Below are 23,508 nucleotides of genomic sequence, written 5' to 3' on the forward strand. Positions count from 1 at the left end.
CAATTATAATAATACTTACTATAATTTCAAACATAGCCTTCCCGGTTTGGTGCCTTCTTTTGATAATTACTTACTTACTATTCAGTTTGTATGATATACTACATTCCTCTGCTTTGGTTAGAATATTTTTAAACAAGTTAAACTGTACAGTATTTTGAATCCATATCAAAATCTGTTCTCATGTCTCCCGCTAGGTTCATGGCTCACTCCAAGACCGGCCCACCCACCCCCATGCCCACTTTCCCATCTATTACATGAAAAAAAATTTAGTCCATTAAAATCAGCTTTTTGGAAATCTGGGACTTTAACATAATTTTCTCCAAAAATCTTTTCCATTCTATGATTTCTTTGTGATCCTTGTTCCCTAGCTCACTCCCTATTTTGATGTCATTAATTTGTCTCCTCCTGTTAATTATCACCAAGTCTAAAATATTATTTTCCTGTGTTGGTTTCATAATGTTTTGCTTCAGGAAGCAATCGTCTATTAATTTTAGAAAATCTTCTGCTTCGTTATTCCCTGTTCTGTTAAGTCAGTTTATTTCACTAAAATTAAGGTCACCCATGATACAAATACTATTTGACCTAGATTGCTTATACAGTATATATTACCATTTTAGTGAATTATATCGTAGTGAACAAAATGTTTGTTTTTACCAATGTGTGTGGGAAATGAGCTATAGGTATTGACCCATTCTTTTAGATGTCTGGTGTGTAAGGGAAGACTGCTAAAAGTTAACATGGTTAAAATGAATTATATGGAGGTGGAAAAGAAGGAAATTCTGTGTGAAGTATATTTGAATTGTGAAATTCTGAAAGTAGTTATCAGATAAATACTTGAGATGAGTGACTGATAACAGAGGAATTTGGTTGATGTTTGGATGTGAAACCCAATGTCTGCCATGACTTCTGATTAAACGGAGTGGCATTTGCTCAATGACAGGAGATTGTATCAGGACCATGGTATCCGCTCCGGTTAACCCTTTCATGGTTAGCACTGCTGTGCTAGCTAGCCCAGTCTTTAACCCCTTTTGTCTGCTTCTTCCTTTTTTAATTTTTTTACATCCTCTCCTTCCTGAAGAGACTGCTTTTTGCTATCCTTTTGACCACTGCTGCTGCCTTTTGGACACTCAGTGTAATTACCTAATTACAATTACTCAATTACCTAAGTGTACTTACAGGATGAGAGCTACGCTCGTGGTGTCACGTCTTCCCAGCACTCTGTCATATAACGTTTTGAAATTACTGATGGTTTAGGCCTCCTACACCTTCTCACCTAACTTGTTTCAACCGTCTACCACTCTGTTTACGAAAGTGAATTTTCTTATATTTTTCGGCATCTTTGTTTAGTTAGTTTAAATCTATGACCTCTTGTTCTTGAAGTTCCAAGTCTCAGGAAATCTTCCCCTATCGATTTTATCAATTCCTGTTACTGTTTTGTAGGTAGTGATCATATCACCTCTTTTTCTTCTGTCTTCTAGTTTTGGCATATTTAATGCCTCTAACCTCTCCTCGTAGCTCTTGCCCTTCAGTTCTGAGGGCCACTTAGTAGCATGTATTTGCACCTTTTCCAGTTTGTTGATGTGCTTCTTAAGATATGGGCACCACACAACCGCTGCATATTCTAGCTTTGGCCTAACAAAAGTCGTGAACAATTTCTTTAGTATTTCGCCATCCATGTATTTAAAAGCAATTCTAAAGTTAGAAAGTGTGGCATAGGCTCCTTGCACAACGTTCTTTATGTGGTCCTCAGGTGATAGTTTTCTATCTAGAACCACCCTTAGATCTCTTTATCAGAATTCATTAAAGATTTCTCACATAATTTATAGGTTGTGTGGGGTCTATGTTCTCCTAGTCCACATTCGAAAACATGTCATTTATTCACATTAAATTCCATTTGCCAAGTGATGCTCCATATACTTATTTTGTCCAGGTCTTCTTGAAGGGCATGACAATCATCAAAGTTTCTTATCCTTCCTATTATCTTAGCATCATGAGCAAACATATTCATATAATTCTGTATTCCATCTGGTAGATCATTTATGTAGATAATGAGCATCACCAGTGCAAGAACTAAACCCTGTGGTACTCCACTTTAGATATTTCTCCAGTCCGACACATTGCCTCTGATTACTGCCCTCATTTTTCTATCAGTCAGAAAATTTTTCATCCATGTTAGTAGCTTACCTGTCACCCCTCCAATATTTTCCAGTTTCCAGAGCAACCTCTTATGTGGAACTCTGTCGAAAGCCTTTTTTAGGTTCAGATAGATGCAGTCAACCCAACCATCTCTTTCCTGTAAAATCTCTGTGGCTCGATCATAGAAACTGAGTAAATTCGATTCACAGTATCTTCCAAATCGAAAACCATACTGTCTGTCTAATATTATATCATTTCTCTCCAGGTGTTCTACCCATATAGTTTTTATTATTTTTTCCAATATTTTGACTATTACACTTGTCAATGATACAGGTCTATAATTGCGGGGGTCTTCCCTGCTGCCACTTTTGTAGATTGGAACTTTATTAGCCTTTTTCCACACAACTGCTACAACTCCTGTACATAGGGATGTCTAAAAAATCAACTGAAGTGGAATGTTGAGCTCAGGTGCACATTCTCTCAGAACCCATGGTGAAACTCCATCTGGGCCAACTGCTTTGTTCTTAGCTCCAGGAGCATTTGTTTCACTTCGTCTCTTGACATCTGTTTGTGCTCTATGCTGTTCTCTGGAATTCTTATTGTGTCTGGTTCTCTGAAGATCTCAATTTGTACAAACACACTTTGGGACTTTTCGTTTAATGTTTCACACATTTCCTTTTCCGTGTATCTGTCCCCCATTTTCAACCTCTGAATATTATCCTTTACCTGCAGCTTGCTTTTAATGAATTTATAGAAAAGTCCTGGATCTGGTTTACATTTGTCTGCTATACCGTTCTCAAAGTTCCTCTCTGCCTCTCTCTTTACTGACGTGTAGTTGTTTCTTGCATCTTTGTATTGCTGGTATGTTTGGGGGTTTGGCCTCTTTCTATAATGATGCCATGCTTGTGTCTTTTGATCTCTGGCCCTCTCACAATTTCTGTTGAACCAACCCTGTTTCCTTGGTCTGCATGTCTGTTTTGGTAAGGATGTTTGTGTGCCTTCATTGTATATTTTGCAAAATTTGGCATACATCTCATTTATTTCCTTGTCTAGCAACATACCAATGAAAAAAATTCTTAGTTCCCCATAGCGGCCTCTCTTGAAATCGAGCTTAACAACTGTTTCACTGTCCCCATTCCCTACTAGATTATATCGCATTGCGTATTTAATGTCCAAGAGGACGTGATCATTCTTTCCCAAGGGAAGAAGGTACTGGATGTCAAATACCTCTTCTTCTTTCCTGGTGAATACTAGATCCAGTACTGACGGAACATTCCCTTTCCTCATTCCTGTGGTCTGCTTGTTGTGTTGATACATGAATGTCTCCATGATGAGGTTTACAAAACTGCCTGTCCAAATGTCCTCTGTTCTTGCCTCATATGCCTCCCAGTCTATTGCCTTAAAGTTGAATTTCCTCAGTACCAACAATCAGGATTTATCTTTGTCAGCTCTTACCGTAATCTCTCTCATGACCATTATGAGGCCCTCTTGTTTGTCATCCAGTTCTTCCTTTGTCTCTGTGTTGCCTGCTGGTAGGCTGTAGGCATTTAAAATTATTAGCTTATAATCTTGATTACAGACCTGCAATGCCATTATGTCAATATCTCGGGTATTCAAATATTAACTCTCTTACCTTCAGGTGTTCATTCACCAGCACAGCCACTCCTATACTATTTTCAGGAATATGTTCCCCTTCCCTTTGTTCTTTACACCCCCTTTCTTTAATGCTTTGTCTTTATGTACCATTTCACAAGCTTTCCAGTCCCTGTCACTTTGTAGAAAAAAAGAATTCCTTTCTTCTTCATTTGTATCCCCATTTAGATGTTTCGCTTCAATGACGATATCCCCATTTAGACATATCAGTGTGTGAGCATGCTTATGCACATGAATGTGTGTATGAGTGAGATTGATGAATGATGCGAGAAACTAAGGAAGGGAGAAAGGGAATAGGGAAATCAGACAAAGAATGGTAATACAATATAACATTCGTAAACTTTGTGTGCATTAAGATGTTTTGTCTATGGTATTATTTCCTCGTACCATTGTTTATGTTTAAATGATTCATTCCTCTCCAAGAATGTCTGGATAATGTACTGAAGCATCACAATCTTATTTCAGATATTCAAGAAGATGAACATGAGAAACCATCATATATTTTTATTACTAATCATAACTGTGGCAGTTTAGAACCTTTGGAGACTTTTTCTTTCATTGCTGACTCATAAATGATGAAACAGTAAAGTTGTATGTGTGTATTGTAAATATATTATGAATTAAAGATTATCTAGAAACAGCCATTTATTTTTCCACTCAAGATAAATTTGATTTTGAGATATTTTAATAATTAAAAAACTAGAACATACAACTAAATATAGAGGAATTTGTATAATCAAAAGTTCTGAAAACTGGTATAAATCATTCATATTTTGTCCTAATTTTATCTTTATAATAAATTTCAATATACTGTAATATATGAATTTTGATTTTTTTAACTTGTATTTTTGCTTGGGCTATAAATATGGCAAGTGATGAACGTATATGGAGTTGGCCGAGTCCTGTTAAATGCTGTGAAAAGTTTCTAATGTTTAGGCCGAATTAGAGTACAGTAATTGGAGTATGTAAAATTTGATGTATTTAGATGCAGTTCTTTTAGCAGAGAGTGAGGGATTTATGTAGACTAAAAAAATTATTGATGTTAGAGAAGGTTGTCAAATGTGAATGTGAGCAAAAGTGATAGTAATATCACTTTTGTGATAGTATTTCTGGAGAATGTGATAGTAGTAGAAAGAGAAAATAAAATGTGTGTAAATGGTGAAATGATTTATAACTTTAAATACCTAGGATGTATGATTTATAAAAATGGAGAAAGGTGAAAGAAGAAAAGTGACTGGTTAGAAAAATCAAGTTAGGAAGAGTTGCAGCTTGAGGACTGCATGAAGGAGTGATACCCTTATATGCTGATGTAAGACAACAGTGTGGTGTGATTTTGAAACATGTATAAATAGATTAATAGAAAGATAACAATTTAATAAGTATATGTGGTATTAGGATAATAGAGTATTGAATTAAATGTCATGGAGAAAGATTGATAAACTGTGCTAAACGGCATGACTGAGAGAGCACTACGATGGTTTTAGCATGTTGATTGAATGAATGATGGTAGTATGGTGAAGAGTGTACAGTATTCAAGTGAATGTGATTGTAGGAGGAGGAAGGCAGAGAATATGATGTACATAAAAAGTGAGAGAGTATGTAAGGAGTAAGTAATTATCAAAAGAAGATGCCAAGTTAGGAAGACCATATAGCACAGTCTTTGTCACAGAATATTCAAAAGGTGCTAAATATCACATAGGATGCCAGTATGAAAACAAAAGGACATTAGGCAAGTAACATCAAACGTATTGGATTCACCAAGGATTCTACAGGACATTGGGAAAGCATGAAGTATGGTCATCCTGAAAATTGAGGCATTCTAAGAGGAAATGCATGACTAAGTGTGACAACACACTTCAGATAAGAAGGAACAGGGAATTGTTCCATTAAGTTTCTGTGAGTTCAGTGTGTGTGTACTTAATACATAACCTAGCTGGAACTGTTTGCCATCATTTTTACAGTGGTAGGAAGATAGCCAAGAGAATAGGTCAGTTTTAAGAGTGTATAGTTTGTTAGATGTAATGCCTGACCAACGATTTGCCAATGGTCGTGAATTGCAGAATGAGCCTTCGTTCCTAAGTCAGGGCCTTGCAAAATTTTCAGAAAGGTAGAAGACTTCACCATGTGAGTCAGGATCTTGCAAAATTTTCAGGAAGGTATAAGCCTTTACCATGTGATGCAGGGCCTTGCAAAATTTTACTAACATGATACTCCATGAGGATAAGGGAAGAAGGGAAGATATTGCAAGTGTGAATAGAGAATCTTGTAAATGAACCATACTTACAAGAAAAGGAAAGTGGTCAAAGAATGGCACAAGCAGGACAAGGGAATGTTGCAGGAATCATGTGAGGTAGCGAAGGTAGTAATAATTGCAACAATCTCAGAGACAGGATGCTGGTCTCAACATACAAACTCTGGGTGAGGGACGAATGAAAGGCAACAGAGATGAAGCATAACCTAGTATGATGCAGAGCATCAAGATGATGAAGGGTCAAGGGAGCACAAGACAGCACAATAGAAGAGTGCATTCATCAGCTACCTAGGAAGAGCATGATTAGACGTAAGTACCTTAGAGCATTCAGTTCAGAGGTGGAAGATATAGGACAACTAAGACAGACAAGTGTCAAAGATCATCCACATTATCCTCATAAACGAAGGGACTTCCATAGAGCAACGGTAGGGGGTGAGGAGTGACATGCTTCCAAGTAACAGTCATAGCAAAAGTCTTAGTTGAAGTAAACTTGAAGCCATGATTGGTGGCCCAAGATAACACTATCACCGGTCAATAATTTTCCAAAACGTCTGTTCCTAAGATGTAAAAAGAGTTGTTTATCATGCATTTTGATGTGCTGAATTCAATTATAATAATTAAAATTGCTGATTAGGTATCGTTTTATGTGGAAAAGGTGTAACAAAATCTTGCTTTATTCAACACATTCTGTAACAAATGTTCAAGAACTGTAATTATTCATTCAAAATTATCCACTGCCATTAATTTTAGTCGAAATATTCTCAGTTAATACTACTGTATAGGTAGCAATTACAGGTGATTGTAACCTTTCAACCACCGTCCACTGGAAGAGGGGGTGATGTGCATAATTAGCTAATCAAATTATGAAACTAACACACCGCAAATGTAAGTTGCTTAGCTTAGACCTTAGGGCACATAGACTGTTCTTGTGGTCGTTCTTGAACCCATTGTTGATATGAAAATAAATTAATTAAATTCTGTAACTGTAACTTATCAAAACTGAAACTTGCTTATCTAAATAAATTTGGGGTTTAATTCCTGAACCCATTATGTGCTTCTGTAACCATTTTCCACTACAGTACCAACCATAGGATTGGTTTCGGGTGCACAATAAATTAAACTAAATAACTCCTCAAAGTGCTATATATGTATACTACTGATACCTCAACATTTCCTCTAGTGCTGCTACGATTACAAACAATTTATCGTAGTCTGTACAATTTCATACATAAGGAAATCACACTAATGTGATACATCAATGAGGAAATAAATTGCAGCACGCACTGTGGAAATTCGAACAACCAACATGGGTACTCCTAGCTGAAGTTACAGCCTCGCTCCTGTGCAAGGTAATTCCACTACGGGCTCACCATAACCCGTGCTACATGGAACTTTTTGTTCCAAGTAGCTGAATCTAAAACAATAACAGCCTAGCCGCACTCCTTAGACCACTGCACCATGATATACATAAATAATATAATCTAGGATTCACCTGAATCCCTCTGAGGTTCTTCATACATCGAGCTGATACCAATTCAAGTTTTTACACTTGCTAGCATACACTGGTGTGGTATAGGAGGTTCCTCCACCTTATGCTCCCTTCAAATAAACAAGGAAATCACACTAACATGAGAAATATCATTTGGAACAAGGCATGTAGCTGGGAGTACTCAGGTAAATGTTGCTGATTCGAATCCCCGCATTGCTTCCACCCCAAAAATTCTTATTCTCATCGATTGATTGATTGATAAAGATTAAGCCACCCAAGAGGTGGCACGGGCATGAATAGCCCGTAAGTGGTACAATTTTTTTTTTTTTTTCTTCTCAGTATTCTGAGGTTGCATTTAACCATCAAGCTGTTATCGCGGGGAGGATACTTCATCCCTTCCATGTGCTATATAGTCGAAATGGCTTGGCATTTCTCCTGATGGTTTCCTTCCCACTTGGGCCCCGGACTAGCGTAATCTCAAGTAAAACTGCCTTCTAACAGAGCCAAACTTTTGGCGATGCCTGCTGCTTTTAATATTTTATTTATTTGATCAAGATCCCTGGATTTGAGTAATAGAATAAGGGAAATTGGAAAAAAATATTAATATAATTAATAATTTTAATTGAAATGCATCATTTCACTAAAATCCTTGGGTTTTATATAGACTTGTATTACTATAAATAGTGACTTGCAGTTGTGTGGTGGGTGAGTGAGACTAAAAACTAATAACAATGTACTGTATGCAGGGCTGGAATTAGGAGCTGAGGAGCCAAATTAGGGAACTTTTTGGCGCGGCCTCCAGAATCAAGCATTTACGCAGCTACTCATTTATTTATTTTTAATTTATTTATTTATTATATATTATTTTTTTGTTTATTCATATATAAGATACAATGTGTTGTTAAAGGGGTACATATATGCTGGTAGGTGAGTAGTATAGTTGGATTCGTTCTCGAATCCCGGACGAGACAGAAAAATATGGGCGCGTTTCCTATTACCTAATACCCCTGCAGCTGTTTATCTAGCAGTAAACAGGTACCAAGGAGTTATAGTCACCTTATTGTGGGGCTGCATCCTGGGGTCATACATAATTTGACATGGAGGGAAGGGACCTCGATATATGCTAACATGTATGTATGTATGTATGTAATATACACACACACTGGCTGTCTGTACCCGGACACAACGAATTAATTCTTTCAAAACTATAGTACTAAAGTTCTGAACTTACCACATTTATTTTGTTGTTGTTGTTGTTTTAGATTTTGCTACTCAGAACGAAATGTCCATATAGCACGGACTATGGTGAGCCCGTAATTGAGTTCGGTTATTCGCGATAACCTTGTTACTCTGATATTTGGGTCAAAGTTTTAAATGGAGGTGGGGTTTCCTCCTTTTTCCCTGTTTCTCTTTCGCTTCTGTTTTAGTGCACTGGTAATAACATTATCTTGGTGGCGGATGTAGATGCAGAATGTTCACTAGTGAGTCCCATTCGTCAACGGTTTTTCTAATCATTATAGTCACTGTGGAATGTGCATTTAATGCAGCTACTGTCGTTGGATTAATGTTGAGTTTGATGTGCAGGGCTTCAGTAGTTTCATATTCCAGTAAGTAGTGCAGTAGTGGCGCCTCTGCTTCTGTTTCATAGATATGACACGACACTCTTTAAGTATTGGATTTATTACCTCCCAGCAGCACTTGTAACCAAGTCTAAGTCTGTGTATGGCTACTGCAATGTCTCTGGATATCTTTTTGTCAGGCTTGAAAGAGTAGTACCCAGTGGACCACATTTATCTCTAGCTCTGCTTTTCTACCTCTTAGTGCTGTTACTGCCACATTTATCCTAGTGCTCCTGCTCATTTTAGTGCTGATACTGTAACATGTTTCTTAGTTTGTCTTTTCATCTTTTATTGTTGCCACCAGAGGCGGCTAGTTTATTATGCTGTGAGCGGTAGCGCAAAAAAGGTTTAGAGAGCGCAAAAGGTCTTTATTAGGCCTCAATGGAGATTATTACATTAACAATTACATCTATCCTGCACACCGTATAATTATAATGTCAGCTAGTTATAGATTTTTTATTTCCATATATGTATTTACAATTAATCATTATAATTATATAATTGATATAAGGTCTTTTCGCTAATACATAACTATTTTACATAAATAAATAAATAAATATAAATATGTTTATTCAGGTAAGGTACATACATACAAGTGATGTTACATTAATGGATTGATATATAGATAGAGCTAGTACATACAATGCCTAAAGCCACTATTACGCAATTAGTTTCGGGCAATATGGTAGTTACCTTACCTTACCTTTTACCTTACCTTACCTTACCTTACATATGGTAGTATTACAGGATTACGGAAAAGCTGCTGTTTATTATTAATAGTCTTCACACTACAGTACATCGAATGTTTCTTAATATTATATGTCATTTAGTTAGAAGCGAATCTTTGAGTGCAAAGTAATACAGATGGTTTACCATTTCGTGCAGCGTGAGTTTAGATTTATGTGTAAATGGCTTAGTTTTTTCAGTTAGATGTAATGTTCTAGTGTGTTCCTGTCTATGTCCACACGCCATACATTTGATTTCATCTAAAATCCTCTATATATAGTGTTTTTACCGCCAAAACGATCGTCTTAAAACAAACTGCCTGCTACTTTCACATATATATCTAGCTCTGCCGATCCACCGCTATTTATCTATTGCCACATTTATCTTAATGACTATGCACCTCTGAATTATATTTTTTCCGCTGATTTTCCACTTCTTAATGTTACAATAGAAAAACAATAATGGTAACATTACCATGCATGCGCCTTGTACGAGAAAAATGTCTATTTCACTTAATGCATGCATGTCACTTACTTCATATATATTAAAAACAAATTATACTTGAGAATTTCGTGGAACTCTTTGATTATTAAATAACATTAACTTAGATGATCATTTGACCGGCGCTTCTGCAGCTTCCGTCTGTTGACACCGGTGCGTGCTGCAGGATTCTTGTTTAGCCACGCTTCTCAATGCCTCTCTTACCAGTAAGGTGATTTACAGTTACCTCGGCGTCTTATATAGGTTTGGGATTAACTACAAACCTTGTCCAGAGCAGGTGACCTCTGAAAATGACAAAAACTTGAGATATCACTATAACCAGAAGGGAGATGAAATTCACCCCAGTTCCCAAAGGTAGCCTATATATACATCTTTACTCAATGTATTTTGCGTTACGTAAGCGAACACAATCTAACAACCGATATTAACATAATTTTGCTTTGTAACATATGTTATAAGGCGATTTACTGTACGTGGGCTGGATTTCACCAGTGATTGCAGCCAGACTTCCAGCTAACAATGGCGGTGCTCATGTAATGAGTGGTATTTTTCAGAAAATATATATTTGTTTAAGACCGTTTTGTCTCCAGGTTAAGTTTAGATTGGATAGCCTTCTATTGCGCAGATTTGAGTTAAGAAGCTTATTATATTTGATTTTAAATGAAAATGAAACATTTGCCCACGCTGAGAAGCACAAATTGAGGCCTGGCCGGAAAGGAAATATTTATCCAAATATATGATGTTCCGCTAGGTGTGAAATATTTACTCTATAATTCTAGCTGTTCAATTAGGGCGCCACTAATACTATGTATTGCTGACAGTTCAAAATACAGTGGCAAATGGAAAGTTAATTTGATTGCATTGCTGACGAATTCTATAGTTTTAAATACTTGATGTGTTTGGTACTTTAGGATTGGTATGTTTTCCATAATCGGGTACAGAAGCCTACTAGGCTTGAGGTAACTCTTAGGCTGTCTATTGACCTTAACTAGGACACAACCCACAACAGTTGCATAATTGCCGGGTACTTATTCATTGCTTGCTTAACAGAGGCACAAAAGTAAAGGAAACATGCCCAACCGTCTCTGTCCCTTCTGGGGACTGAGGTACTAAGCCAGGTACTTTTTATTGCTTGCTGAACAGAGGCATAAAAGTAAAGGGAACATGCCCAACCGTCTCTGTCCCTTCTGGGGACTGAACCCTGGATCCTTTGTTGTGAACAGAATACGTAGCCTAATGCACTACAGTCCCTCAAATATTATCTTTGTATTCCACTCATTCAAAACCGAAATCTGTAACTGTTTTCGTGAAACTCTAACCATAATATGCAAAATAACTTGCGCAAGTACTTGCACCAGCCAAGGATGCGCTTGTTTTGCTCTTCAACAAATTTCATGAATCACAACTCTATTATAAATGGATACTTCGGTTACTAGTTTGAAGTACTTTATTGCAATCCCCGTGGCGCAGTAGTAAAATATTTGCCCGGTACTTCCGAGGGCTTTGGCCTGGGTTCGTATCCTGGCCTGGAAGGATTGACTGGGCGCCAATCCTTAACTGTAGCCTCTGTTCACCCAGCAGTGAATGGGTACCTGGTGGTTAAACGATTTGGCGGATCGTATTCCGGAAAAAATTAGGATTAAGGTCCTGCCCGAAACGCTATGCGTGCTAGTGGCTGCACAAGAATGTAAGAACTCTTGTATATATAAATAAAACACATTTAATTTACCTGAGGGGGCCACCATCTCTTTAATGACCTCGACGGGGGCAGGAAGTCGGCGGCTTGTTAAAGCCCTCTCCTTTATTTTAAGATTTTAAAATTGACTTTTCTGTTAATTTACAAATCACTTTATTTTCAATAAATACATCAATTCTTAAAGCTGTAACGCTTACTCGAAGTGTATCTTGTGCTACCCACTTCCCCAATATTAGTACGTAATTAAGACATAAGTCTTCACCAGTGTAATCACTTCTGTCAATTTATATTGTAGTTGTATATTGATATAAAACTTTGCTACAATGTACATTTTTATCTTACTGATATATTAGATTAAGGAGCTCCCCGAAACGCTATGCGTGTTAGTGGCTTTGTAAGCATGTAAAATGCTATGTTAGTGCATGACTGCAAGTGTACCTTTATTCAACTTAGCACTTTAGCTATATTAATTAAATTGAAACTATATGCTGTACCAAAATATTATATATTTTTCACGCACCAATTTTTTTTTTAATTCCTAATGTATTTTCTTATGAATAAATACATTTGAGCCCATTAACCCTTCCTTAAATTTGGCCACTGCACCATCATAAATATTGTCATTATCATATTTTTCAGTATGTCTACTCTACTTACCAGGGTTATGTTACGGCTATTTACGTGGCTCAACAAATGGATGTACATACTATCGACAATCAATCGGGATTTCAGGTAGGTGAATTTTGTCCATTTTAATGTTTGACTAGCAGCTCTTAATAAAACTACATCAACAATCAATCCATTCTTTCAGACTGTAGTAGGATTCAGTCCTGAATTTTATGTAAATTTTAGATTAGCTAAAATTCTGTACTTGTATAAGGCTAAAATTCTGTACTTGTATAAGGTCTTAAATGGATAACTATTCTTCAGCCTTAGTCGTCAGTAAAACTATTGATAAATTAAAAAATGCAAAGCAAAGTCCTCAGAATTATTTTAGGTTGTTAAATAATTACCTAAATTCTTACGCGAACAAAAGCTAGGTATACGTTGCTTTCATATGATATTTAAAGTCGATCTTTATAATAAAATATGTGACTAACAGTTCAGTGATTTTTTGCACTACTATTTTGAAAAAAAAAATTAAAATTACTAAATTAAGAGGATGTTGTTCTTTCAGAAATTTTAAGTACTGCAAAAAGAAACTTTAATCGCGCAATACCTTCTCATTTGCAAAGTTCTCTGTTTGTTGAAATCAACACCTAACGATGAAGTTGAAGTTCAGTTAATTTATTATGCACCCCATACCCATTGTGTGGGCGGTAGTGGAAAGAGTTACCGAGGCACATAATGGGCTCAGGGACTAAATCCCACAATTCATATAGCTAAGCAAATGACAATCTTGATGAGTTAGTTACAAAATTCAATGCACATCGTCACATCAACAATGGGCTCGAGACCGATCACAAGTACAGTTTCTAAATTAAGCAACTGACATGTTGAGAGCTAGTGTCACAACTGATATGTTTATCCTGCAACCCTCCCCCCCCCCCATCCAGTTGACAGCGGTGTATAGGTTACAATCACCTAAACGATGAAAAACGCATAAAGTGTAGGATGTTCTAAAGTGTAAGTTGGAAAAGGCGATATTACGTCCATGTGGCCAACGATCCAGTTATTAACAGGACCCTGAAGCATTCTCTTAATGGGCTAGGTTTGTTTATTTTAATGTAGACCTCTTTTGGTGATTTGGTGAATATGATATACTTTATTTTTAGGAACATGTTCGTTCCTTTGCCCTTCACTCCCCCCCCCCCCTCCTCCCTCCCTTTCCCTTTAACGTTTTAGTTGGTTTGGTTACAGGGACCATCTCACCCGATATATTGATATATGCAATATATATGCTGTGTTGTTATCATCAAAACAAATGGCATTGATTGTATAAACATTGTCTTTCAGAGGTCTAGTGAGCTACTTTAGATTGCTGTTAAAGATGTCTTATATCACGAGGAACAACCTCTGTGTCCCTAAACTTTTCGAGAAAACCGTATATAAGAAGAGAGATAAGATTGCATTTTATTTTGAAAATGAATCTTGGACCTTTCTTCAGGTGAGTTATTTTTTTCAGGAAGAGTATTGCATAGTTTTGTCCTGAGATACCTGTTATGTGTGACTCATGAGTTAAATATACATTTGTATGTATATGGGGCAGAAAAGGGGAAGGGTGCTTGTGGATGTGAGGAGGAGGTGGGAGGGAGAAACGTGAAAGGAAGGTTAGGGGAGGAAGGGAGAAACAGACATGCAGACCCGGGCACCGCCGGATACTGCGTTTAGTGTTTGTGACACAAAAATAAGAGCAGGAAATAAATTAATACTTTAAAATTCCTAAATTTCTACCTAGATAGGCTTTTAAATGGACGAAAATTTGTCAAAGGCAATTTAATTCTGACAAATGTCATATTTTAAACTTATCAGATGATAAAAGTTACCAGATATCAACGGAATAATGTTAAAATTGCTAAATATGACAACGAAAGAGATCGGGATATCATAATTAATAAGGATCTTGAGTGAAAATAACAATGTATAAACGTTCTAAATAAAGCAAATAAGGTACACAAATAGAAGTGTTAGTAATATGACAGCTGAAGTCATTCTTGAGTTATATATCTTCCTCTTGTTATGCATCATATAGATTGTGCAGTTCAGTTTTGGGCAATATACTATAAATATATATGTATTCTCTAGATTAATATTCTTCAGAATGAACGTACAAAGAAGAATGGTATTCTCTAGAATGATATTCTTCAGAATGCGTACAGAGAAGGATGGTATTCTCTAGAATGATATTCTTCAGAATGCGTACAGAGAAGGATGGTATTCTCTAGAATGATATTCTTCAGAATGCGTACAGAAAAGAATGATATTCTCTAGAATGTGTACAGAAGAAGCGTAATATTATCTAGAATGAGTACAGATATGGATGATATTCTCTAGAATGCGTACAGAGAAGGATATTATCTAGAATGCTTAAGAGAAAGATGATATTCTGTATATTCTAATCAGTGTGGGAGAAATAGCAACGTTCACAGAAACATTCTGGTGACTGTTACTGAGGTAAGATTCCCTTACCTACTTACTGAGGTACTAATTCCCATACGAATTAAAGTAAGATTAATTCCCCTACAAAGTACTGTAGGGAATGACCCCTGAAACCATAGTGATGCAGTATGAGAAGAAAGTTATTGTGATGATCGGTGTCAAAGGCCTTACACAGGTCAACAAATAGACCTTTGGGGTAAGTATATACAAGTAAACTACTAACTTGTAAACTCACAAATGAAAAAAAAATCTTATACATTTAACTAACTAATAAAAAAAATAAAAAAATTCTTAATTTATACGCTATTAACGTTTTTTTTACTTGCCTTGTAATATGCAATTATATAGGTGGAAACAATAGAACTAAAAATTATCTATATCTATTAATTTTAAGAATTACTCTGTCAGAATCCCATTTATAAGTTCTGTATAACTAAACCTATAATACAGCTATATAACAGTTGTATAGGTTAACTTTCAGACTTATCTGGAACGCGTTATGTGTAATTAGAACTTAATTAAAAAAAATACGAAACTACAAATGTGGACGTGTATTTATCTCAAATTTTGTCTGTGTGGGGAATTTAGTACATGGCCAGGTACAGAAACCAATTACAGTTATTCAAATAAGTTATTGTTATTTTACTTCTTTTAGGTTGACGCTTTCAGTAATAAAATTGGTAATTACTTTGCTGACAAAGGAGTGGAGCAAGGAGATGTGATTGGAATTTTAATGAAAAACAGTGTCAAGTACATTTGCATATGGCTTGGACTTTCCAAGGTAAGTTGCCTGAATGTTGTTCATGTTTTAATTGTACATTATACATGTACTGTATGTATATTTAAGTACACTGCACACTTGTATTTAGAAGAAAATTAGAGAATGAGACACCCAACCCACACATCTGAAAAGAAAGGAAGTGACGACGTTTCGGTCAGTCCTGGATCATTATAAACTCGTTTGATTGATTGATGAAGATTAAGCCACCCAAGAGGTGGCACGGGCATAAATAGCCCATAATATTCAAGTAAGAATATAAGGTGAGACGCAAGAAGGTAAGGAGTAAACTGTAGGTGCTAACATGAAAAGATAAAACTGCAGAAGGCCTACTGGCGAAGAGAAACAGGTGAAATATTGACAAGAGACCGGTCGGTTTTCTAGAAATAACAACCTTCCTCGTCGTTATCAGCTTGCCCTTTCCTCGCTGAGAACTAACAAAACTTTTGTCACCCCTTCCTTCTGACAAAGGCAATACGGTGGTTGTCCTTAATCATGTGGACAACCTATAGAAGGTTAATGTTTTGCTCTGATTTTCAGGCTCCTCTGGTTTCTAACCATTTGGATCACCTTAAAATTACTTTTAACTGTAAACTAAGACAGCTCTCTTGTCTCTGTCCTCCTGACTTTGATCTCGTCAAATGCTTCCGTGACATTTGTCCTAATCTTCCTTATTTCTCTGGTCTCCCTAAAACTTACAAACTTGGCGTTTCTTTTCATCCTATTATTTCTGCAATAAACTCTGTCCGTTATCTTCTTGACCCATCGCTGGCCAAAACTCATTCCTCATCTTAGTACTTTTTTCCCTCCCACCTTCGTACACTCTCAGGACTTCATCAACAGATTGCAACAACCTGCAACCTTTGCATAAGATGTTTAATCATAATGTTAAATATTTTTCATACAGATGTTCTCCTTGATACTCTTTCTTTCCTTCGTTAGAAGACGACTGAGGGCTTTCTTCATCTCCCACTTTCTACTGACGTGTTCCTCGATCTCATTAGACTAATATATACATATTAGTCCCGGTGATAAAGTCTGGTTCATGCTCGACTCACAATTGGGAATTCCAGGTTCGAATCCCAGGCGGGACAGAAATGGTTGGGTGCATTCCCTATGCCCCTGTTCACCTAGCAGTAAATAGGTACCCATGAATTAGTCAGCTCGTTGTGGGGTTACATCCTGGGGAGGGTCAGCAATTCGATCTTGGGGGACTTCGATATAAGCCTAACATGCAAATATTATTATAGGAACAATAGAGGTATATATATTCTGGATGCCTGCCCTTGGCACATTGAATTATTATAAAGGATCTGCTCTTCTTAACAAACGTGATCAGACTTAGCTTTATCTCTTATTTCGTTTCAGTCTCTACTGTTGCTATATCTTTTGTCTCACACGTTCTTTTCGCCAATTAACCAGAAATTTTCTTTATTACTGTTAACTCCTACGGTTTACTTCTTACCTTCTTGACTTTCCTCTGACATTCTTACCTTATATATTGACTTTCTTTGCCACTCTTTCTTTTCACGACTTGATAATAGTCCAGGACTGACCGAAACGCTGTTACTTCCTTTCTTTTCTTATGTGTGAATTGGGCGTCTAATTTTCAGTCCGTTTATGTCTGTAAATTATTGAATTGCTGTATAAGTGTTTAGGAAGAATATTGTTAGTCTGCTATGTGTCCTTTTGGAAAATGACACGAGTAAAAATAAAAGCGAAATTAAAATAAATATGTAAGAAAATATTGGAAGTTGACTTTATTAAAATGTTTTATGTAATTATAAAGCGTTGTCATTTAGTAAAGTTAAAAATTGTTGCAGTAATTTAAACCGAAAGAGAAGTGTAAATATTGAGTCGGAAAGGAATAGAGTAGTGGTATCCATAAAAAAAATCTAGCGAGTACAGAGTTGTATAAAATGTATGGAGAAGGATAATTAATGGGGAACAAAATAATTGCTGGATGTTGATGCCAGTTTAAATAAATATAAAAGTATGTGCAACAAGAATGAAAAGTAAAACAAATGCCTCAATATAAATTTTCCAGACATAGATATGCAGCCCATCCTCCGAATATGGGGAGGTAAATGTAACGGCACAAGTAAGTGTAATTATGTACTATTCCTAGCAGTTAGGAATTGTATTTATTACACTTAGTATTAAACCGTACTGTCAAATAATCGCCAGAATCGCACCAAAATATTGTGAATATTTGAGTTTACCTGAAAAGCTGAATAGAAAACCACGACCTAACCTAACCTTTTTAGTGTATGAGGACAAGCTGATGATTGATTGATGAAGATTAAGCCACCCAAAAAGATGGCACGGGCATGAATAGCCCGTAAGTGGTGGCCCTTTGGAGCCATTACCAGTATCAGTAGCTGATACTGGAGATCTATGGCGGTGCGACTGCACCCTACGGAGAGGTCGTGACCTCTGAGGACAAGCATTTTATTGCTTCTTAAGTACAATTAGTACTTAACGTGTAGCTATATTGATATTACAGATTTATAAAACTAATAAAACAAAACTAAAATATTTCAATAAATTGTACAGTAACTCAGGATATTTTCAAATTTTATATAAAATCTCTATTGTTTAATAAGACTGAAAAAGAAGTTCTTTATATTTAAAACTTGTGTGTGTGTGTATATATGATTGAATTTGAAAACTTCATCAAACACTCAAATTCTGAGTGTTTTAATAGAAAACGAGGAGAATATATAGGGAGGTAAATGTAACGGCAGACGTAAGTGTAATTATGTACTATTCCTAGCAGTCACGAATTGTACTTTCACGAATTGTACTTAGTATTAAACCACACTGTCAATTCGGAGGATGCCTGGTAGGTGCAAATGGGTACGAAATGTTTAAAACATATTAATACTCCATCCACAGATCATTCTCTCTCTCAAACCATATACACTGATGGTTCCCTACACCGCCCCACGGGTGCAGCTGGAAGTGCTGTTGTCCTGACAGTTGGTGATAGTTTATATTTTGAGTGGTGAATCCGTATAAACAGCTTTGTCCTCTACCCTCAGACCGAACTATTTACTTTACTTCTTGCATTCAGATGTGTACAAGTCTCCAGAACTTGACATATTATAATGACATCAAATAATGAAACTAACTCACCGTATATATAAATTGCTTGGCTTAGAGATTGTACTGGTGTTTATTCTCAAACCCATTATTTATATAATACTGTAATATACATTAAAATCTGTAATTAGCTTATCAATACTGTTATTGCTGGGTAAGTGAATTTTGGGGTATAGTCTCTGATCTTGTGTAACTTTTCCACTTCCGCTCACAGAATAGGTGTGGGATGCATAATAAATGAACTAAACTAACTAGATGTTTCTGTAAGAGATAAGAATCGATGCAAAATATTCAGATGGAAATACACGCGGATATGGATATTACCATATATTTTACTCACACTTGCTCATCTCAGAAGATGGTATAGACAAAATGTTTAACTCAAATTACTTGACGTCCTCTTACACCTCTATAATCTATTTTCAGCCAATAAGGAAGCGAATCTGCGTTTTGGACGAAGAAGGTAGAATGCAAAGTGATTTAGAAAATATATATAAGATGACAAAATCAGTTCATATTTATTGCCTAATTACTTAACTTTCACTCTAGATCGGAGCAATACCAGCGCTTATCAACAGCAGCTTGCGCTTAAATTCTCTGAAGACGTGCATCACAGTGGCATCTTGTAAGGCTATTATTTATGAAGCAGAGCTACAGCAAGGTACGGTATCTAATTCATCTTATTCATCACCTATGAAGCTTTCCTATCTATATCATAAACAAACTCATTGAGCTACCTCTTTTGTGTCTGTATCTCACTTCTTCTCCCTATAGACTGGCACCATCTTCAGCTTTCATTATTTGCCTGAATTTACATGAGGGCCACTATGTCCCTAGTGGCCTCGACGAGGACAGGAAGCCAGTAGCTTGTCAAAGGTCTCCCCCCCCATTTGGCCTGTTGATTTTAATCGAGTTGGATTTTCAAATTCAGCAGTGTTTTAGCATTTACGGCTTCGGCGGGAAGGCATTTTCATAGGATTATAACGCCATGAGTGAAAAAGTATCTCCTATTTTCCATCCTGTATTGTGGCTTGTTGAGCTTTAAATCGTTACTCCTTGTTCGTGTTACATCTGACCTTTTGAAGAAATTGTCTGGATCAATATCCTCTCAAATTGTTCAGCATTTTAAAAGTTTCAGTGAGATCAGCCCTGTCATGTCTGGTTTGTAACGTTGTTAGCCCTGTAGCCCTCAACGGTTCTTGATATAAGAGTCGAATTACTTCAGTAATTATTTTAGTCGCCGGCATTGAACTTTCTCCAAAGCAGATATGTTTTTCTGAAGATGAGGTCCCCGTGCTTGGATACAATAATCCAAGTGTGGGGGGCACCAGAGACTTATACAATTGAATCACTATTTTCTTTTCCTTGAAGTTAAATGTTCACTGTATTATTCATAGGGTATTTTTTTTTACTGCATCTCTCACTTGTTGTGCAACTTTTAATGAATTCTGACCCAAGGTCTTTTTCTTCATCAATCAGCTGCAACATAATATTATTAATTTGGTAGTTGTGACGGGGGTTGTTACGCCCAACGTGCAGGGTCTTACATTTTTCGATATTAAAAAGCATTTGCCAGTCTTACTGAATTTTGTAACTAGCTCATCAAGATTGTAACTTGCTTAGCTAAATGAATTGTGGGGTTCAGTCCCTGAGCCCATTATGTGCCTCTGTAACCCTTTCCACTACCACCCACAAGGTGGGTATGGGGTGCATAATAAATGAACGAAACTAACTAACCAGTCTTCTGTCCATTTGTGGAGTTCATACAAGGCTTCATGATGCCTCTTTGTAAGGCTTCAATATTATTTTCGTTTCCCACTTTATCGTAAATCTTAGCGTCATCCGTAAATTTGATCATGTGGTTTGTAATATTTTCATCTATATCATTGATGTATATGACAAAAAGCTTATTAATACCTAAGCTTATTAATATAAAAAATGATCAGAAATAATATTTACACAAGACGTATTTATTGTAACAAAAGTGCAATTTGTATCGGTTTTAATTATAACTCATACACTCTATCTTTCATATTTCAGCAATTAGTGATATTCTAGATGATGATGATGACGAAGGAGTCTCAAGTCTTCCATTGTATGTGTGTGGTGCTGATGAGAGGGAGCTGACTATCAAAGGTATGAATATAAAATGTGTGATTATATATTGTATTATTTTGCACCTTGTCTTATGATCCACGCCACCATAGCTCCAACAACTATGAAATAAATTACTGAAAAAAAATACGGCAGTGGGAAAACAGTGTTAGAACATAAGAATAGAGGAATCTGGAGATCTATGTAAGAATAGAGGAATCTGCATAAGATCTGTGTAAGAATAGAGGAATCTGCAGAAGAGCTGTGTAAAAATAGAGGAATCTGCAAAAGATCTGTATAAGAATAGAGGAACCTGCAGAAGATCTGTTTAAGAATAGGGGAACCTGCTGAAGATCTGTGTAAGAATAGAGGAACCTGCTGAAGATCTGTTTAAGAATAGAGGAACCTGCTGAAGATCTGTGTAAGAATAGAGGAACCTGCTGAAGATCTGTGTAAGAATAGAGGAACCTGCTGAAGATCTGTGTAAGAATAGATGAACCTGCAGAAGATCTGTGTAAGAATAGAGGAATCTGCAGAAGAGCTGTGTAAAAATAGAGGAATCTGCAAAAGATCTGTATAAGAATAGAGGAACCTGCAGAAGATCTGTTTAAGAATAGGGGAACATGCTGAAGATCTGTGTAAGAATAGAGGAACCTGCAGAAGATCTGTTTAAGAATAGGGGAACATGCTGAAGATCTGTGTAAGAATAGAGGAACCTGCTGAAGATCTGTGTAAGAATAGAGGAACCTGCTGAAGATCTGTGTAAGAATAGAGGAATCTATAGACGATCTGTGTGAGAATAGAGGAACCTGCAGACGATCTGTGTAAGAATAGAGGAAAACGCAGAAGATCTGTGTAAGAATAGAGGAACCTGCTGAAGAGCTGCGTAAGAATAGAGGAATCTGCAGACGATTTGTGTAAGAACAGAGGAACCTGCTGAAGATCTGTGTAAGAATAGAGGAATCTGCTGAAGATCTGTAAGAATAGAGGAACCAGCTGAAGATCTGTGTAAGAATAGAGGAACCTGCTGAAGATCTGAGTAAGAATAGAGGAACCTGCTGAAGATCTGTGTAAGAATAGAGGAATCTGCAGACGATCTGTGTAAGAATAGAGGAACCTGCTGAAGATCTGTGTAAGAATAGGAGAATCCTGCAGAAGATCTGTGTAAGAATAGAGAAATCCCTCAAAAGATCTGTGTAAGAATAGAGGAATCCTGCAGAAGATCTGTGTAAGAATAGAGGAATCCTGCAGAAGATCTGTGTAAGAATAGAGGAATCCTGCCGAATATCTGTGTAAGAATAGAGGAATCCTGCAGAAGATCTGTGTAAGAATAGAGGAATCCTGCCGAATATCTGTGTAAGAATAGAGGAATCTGCAGAAGATCTGTTGGCCCTTGCGAGGCAACTTATTTCTATCCAACACTACAATTATATACATATTTAATTTATACTTTAGATTTGAAATTTTATTGTTATGAAATATAAAAAAATTACTTTTTAACTTGGTAACGCGTTCCTATTTCGTTTCTTAATTTAATATACCAAATTTTAATTTATTTTCCCCTCTTACTCGACACTTTTTTAGGGAATGTAAATTAAGTGTCAGTATCTCTCTTTACAGGGACCGATCCTAATGCCTCCCCTATGTTTTTAACTGATTTTGCAATTTACTATTAATTATCTGATGTATGATACCTTCGTTTTTTCCTAGGCTTACATCTCTTTATTTGTGGCTTTGAAGTGCATTTGTCAAATTTCAGTTTAGATTCTCCTGTATCGTTTCTGCATCCTTGTCTGAATGCACTGTATGCGCTGTTTAGTGATGTCGCACATTTACGGGGTTGGCATTCACTCCAGCATGTGAAGCATTGATGTGTGTGGTGAACAGTAGAGGTGTCGGGATTAGAGCCCTGCAACACTTCTTGCTACTCTCACCCACGCTCACTTTATACCGTTTGAGATGACCCTCTTGTTGCATGTGCTTATCGATGATCTGTTGCAATTTAAGGGATTTTATCCACTACTTTTCGCATATGTACCTACCCATCTCTTGTGGAACCAGAGTTTAATTGTAAAATATTGTATTCTTATATAATCTACTGCTTCAAATATGTTTATAAAGAGCGGATATAAAATTTATCAGACAGAATCCTCCTTGAGCGTTTCATAAATCTTTTATTTAAGATGAATACTAATGGCATTTGCTTTTATCACTTCAAATAATGTTCTCTCATGTTATATTAGCTTATAGATTAAATACTCTTTAATCTTGTTAGCGTGCATGAAGAAGACCGCTAAGACGTGCATGGAAAACTTGCCTATCTTTCCACCACTCTGCTCTCCTTCTGTCTCTCTCTACTTC

The 23,508-nt window shown here is 36.5% G+C and overlaps 2 protein-coding genes across 10 annotated transcripts in view; both read left to right on the forward strand.

Annotated features, from left to right (window-relative positions):
- LOC123756486 (transcription factor E4F1) overlaps window positions 1-4,427 on the forward strand; it is a 42,339-nt gene extending 37,912 nt beyond the window's left edge. For all 7 annotated transcript variants that reach the window (XM_069331326.1, XM_069331327.1, XM_069331325.1 and 4 more), the window contains one exon: window positions 4,255-4,427. In XM_069331326.1, the coding sequence (XP_069187427.1) occupies window positions 4,255-4,361 (107 nt within the window). In that variant the 3' untranslated portion in view covers window positions 4,362-4,427. The remainder of the gene's footprint in view (window positions 1-4,254) is intronic.
- A 6,075-nt stretch (window positions 4,428-10,502) lies between these two features.
- The window catches only part of LOC123756485 (long-chain fatty acid transport protein 4), a 41,516-nt gene continuing 28,510 nt past the window's right edge, over window positions 10,503-23,508 (forward strand). The window contains exons 1-6 of one of the 3 annotated variants that reach the window (XM_069331329.1): window positions 10,503-10,586; window positions 12,732-12,803; window positions 14,028-14,178; window positions 15,826-15,951; window positions 19,603-19,714; window positions 21,094-21,189. In XM_069331329.1, the coding sequence (XP_069187430.1) occupies window positions 10,567-10,586; window positions 12,732-12,803; window positions 14,028-14,178; window positions 15,826-15,951; window positions 19,603-19,714; window positions 21,094-21,189 (577 nt within the window). In that variant the 5' untranslated portion in view covers window positions 10,503-10,566. Of the gene's footprint in view, window positions 10,587-12,710; window positions 12,804-14,027; window positions 14,179-15,825; window positions 15,952-19,602; window positions 19,715-21,093; window positions 21,190-23,508 lie in introns of all 3 variants that reach the window. The other 2 variants (XM_069331330.1, XM_045739678.2) reach the window with 2 other exon arrangements.

This window comes from Procambarus clarkii, chromosome 25, assembly GCF_040958095.1.
Source record: "Procambarus clarkii isolate CNS0578487 chromosome 25, FALCON_Pclarkii_2.0, whole genome shotgun sequence".
Classification (NCBI taxonomy): domain Eukaryota; kingdom Metazoa; phylum Arthropoda; class Malacostraca; order Decapoda; family Cambaridae; genus Procambarus; species Procambarus clarkii.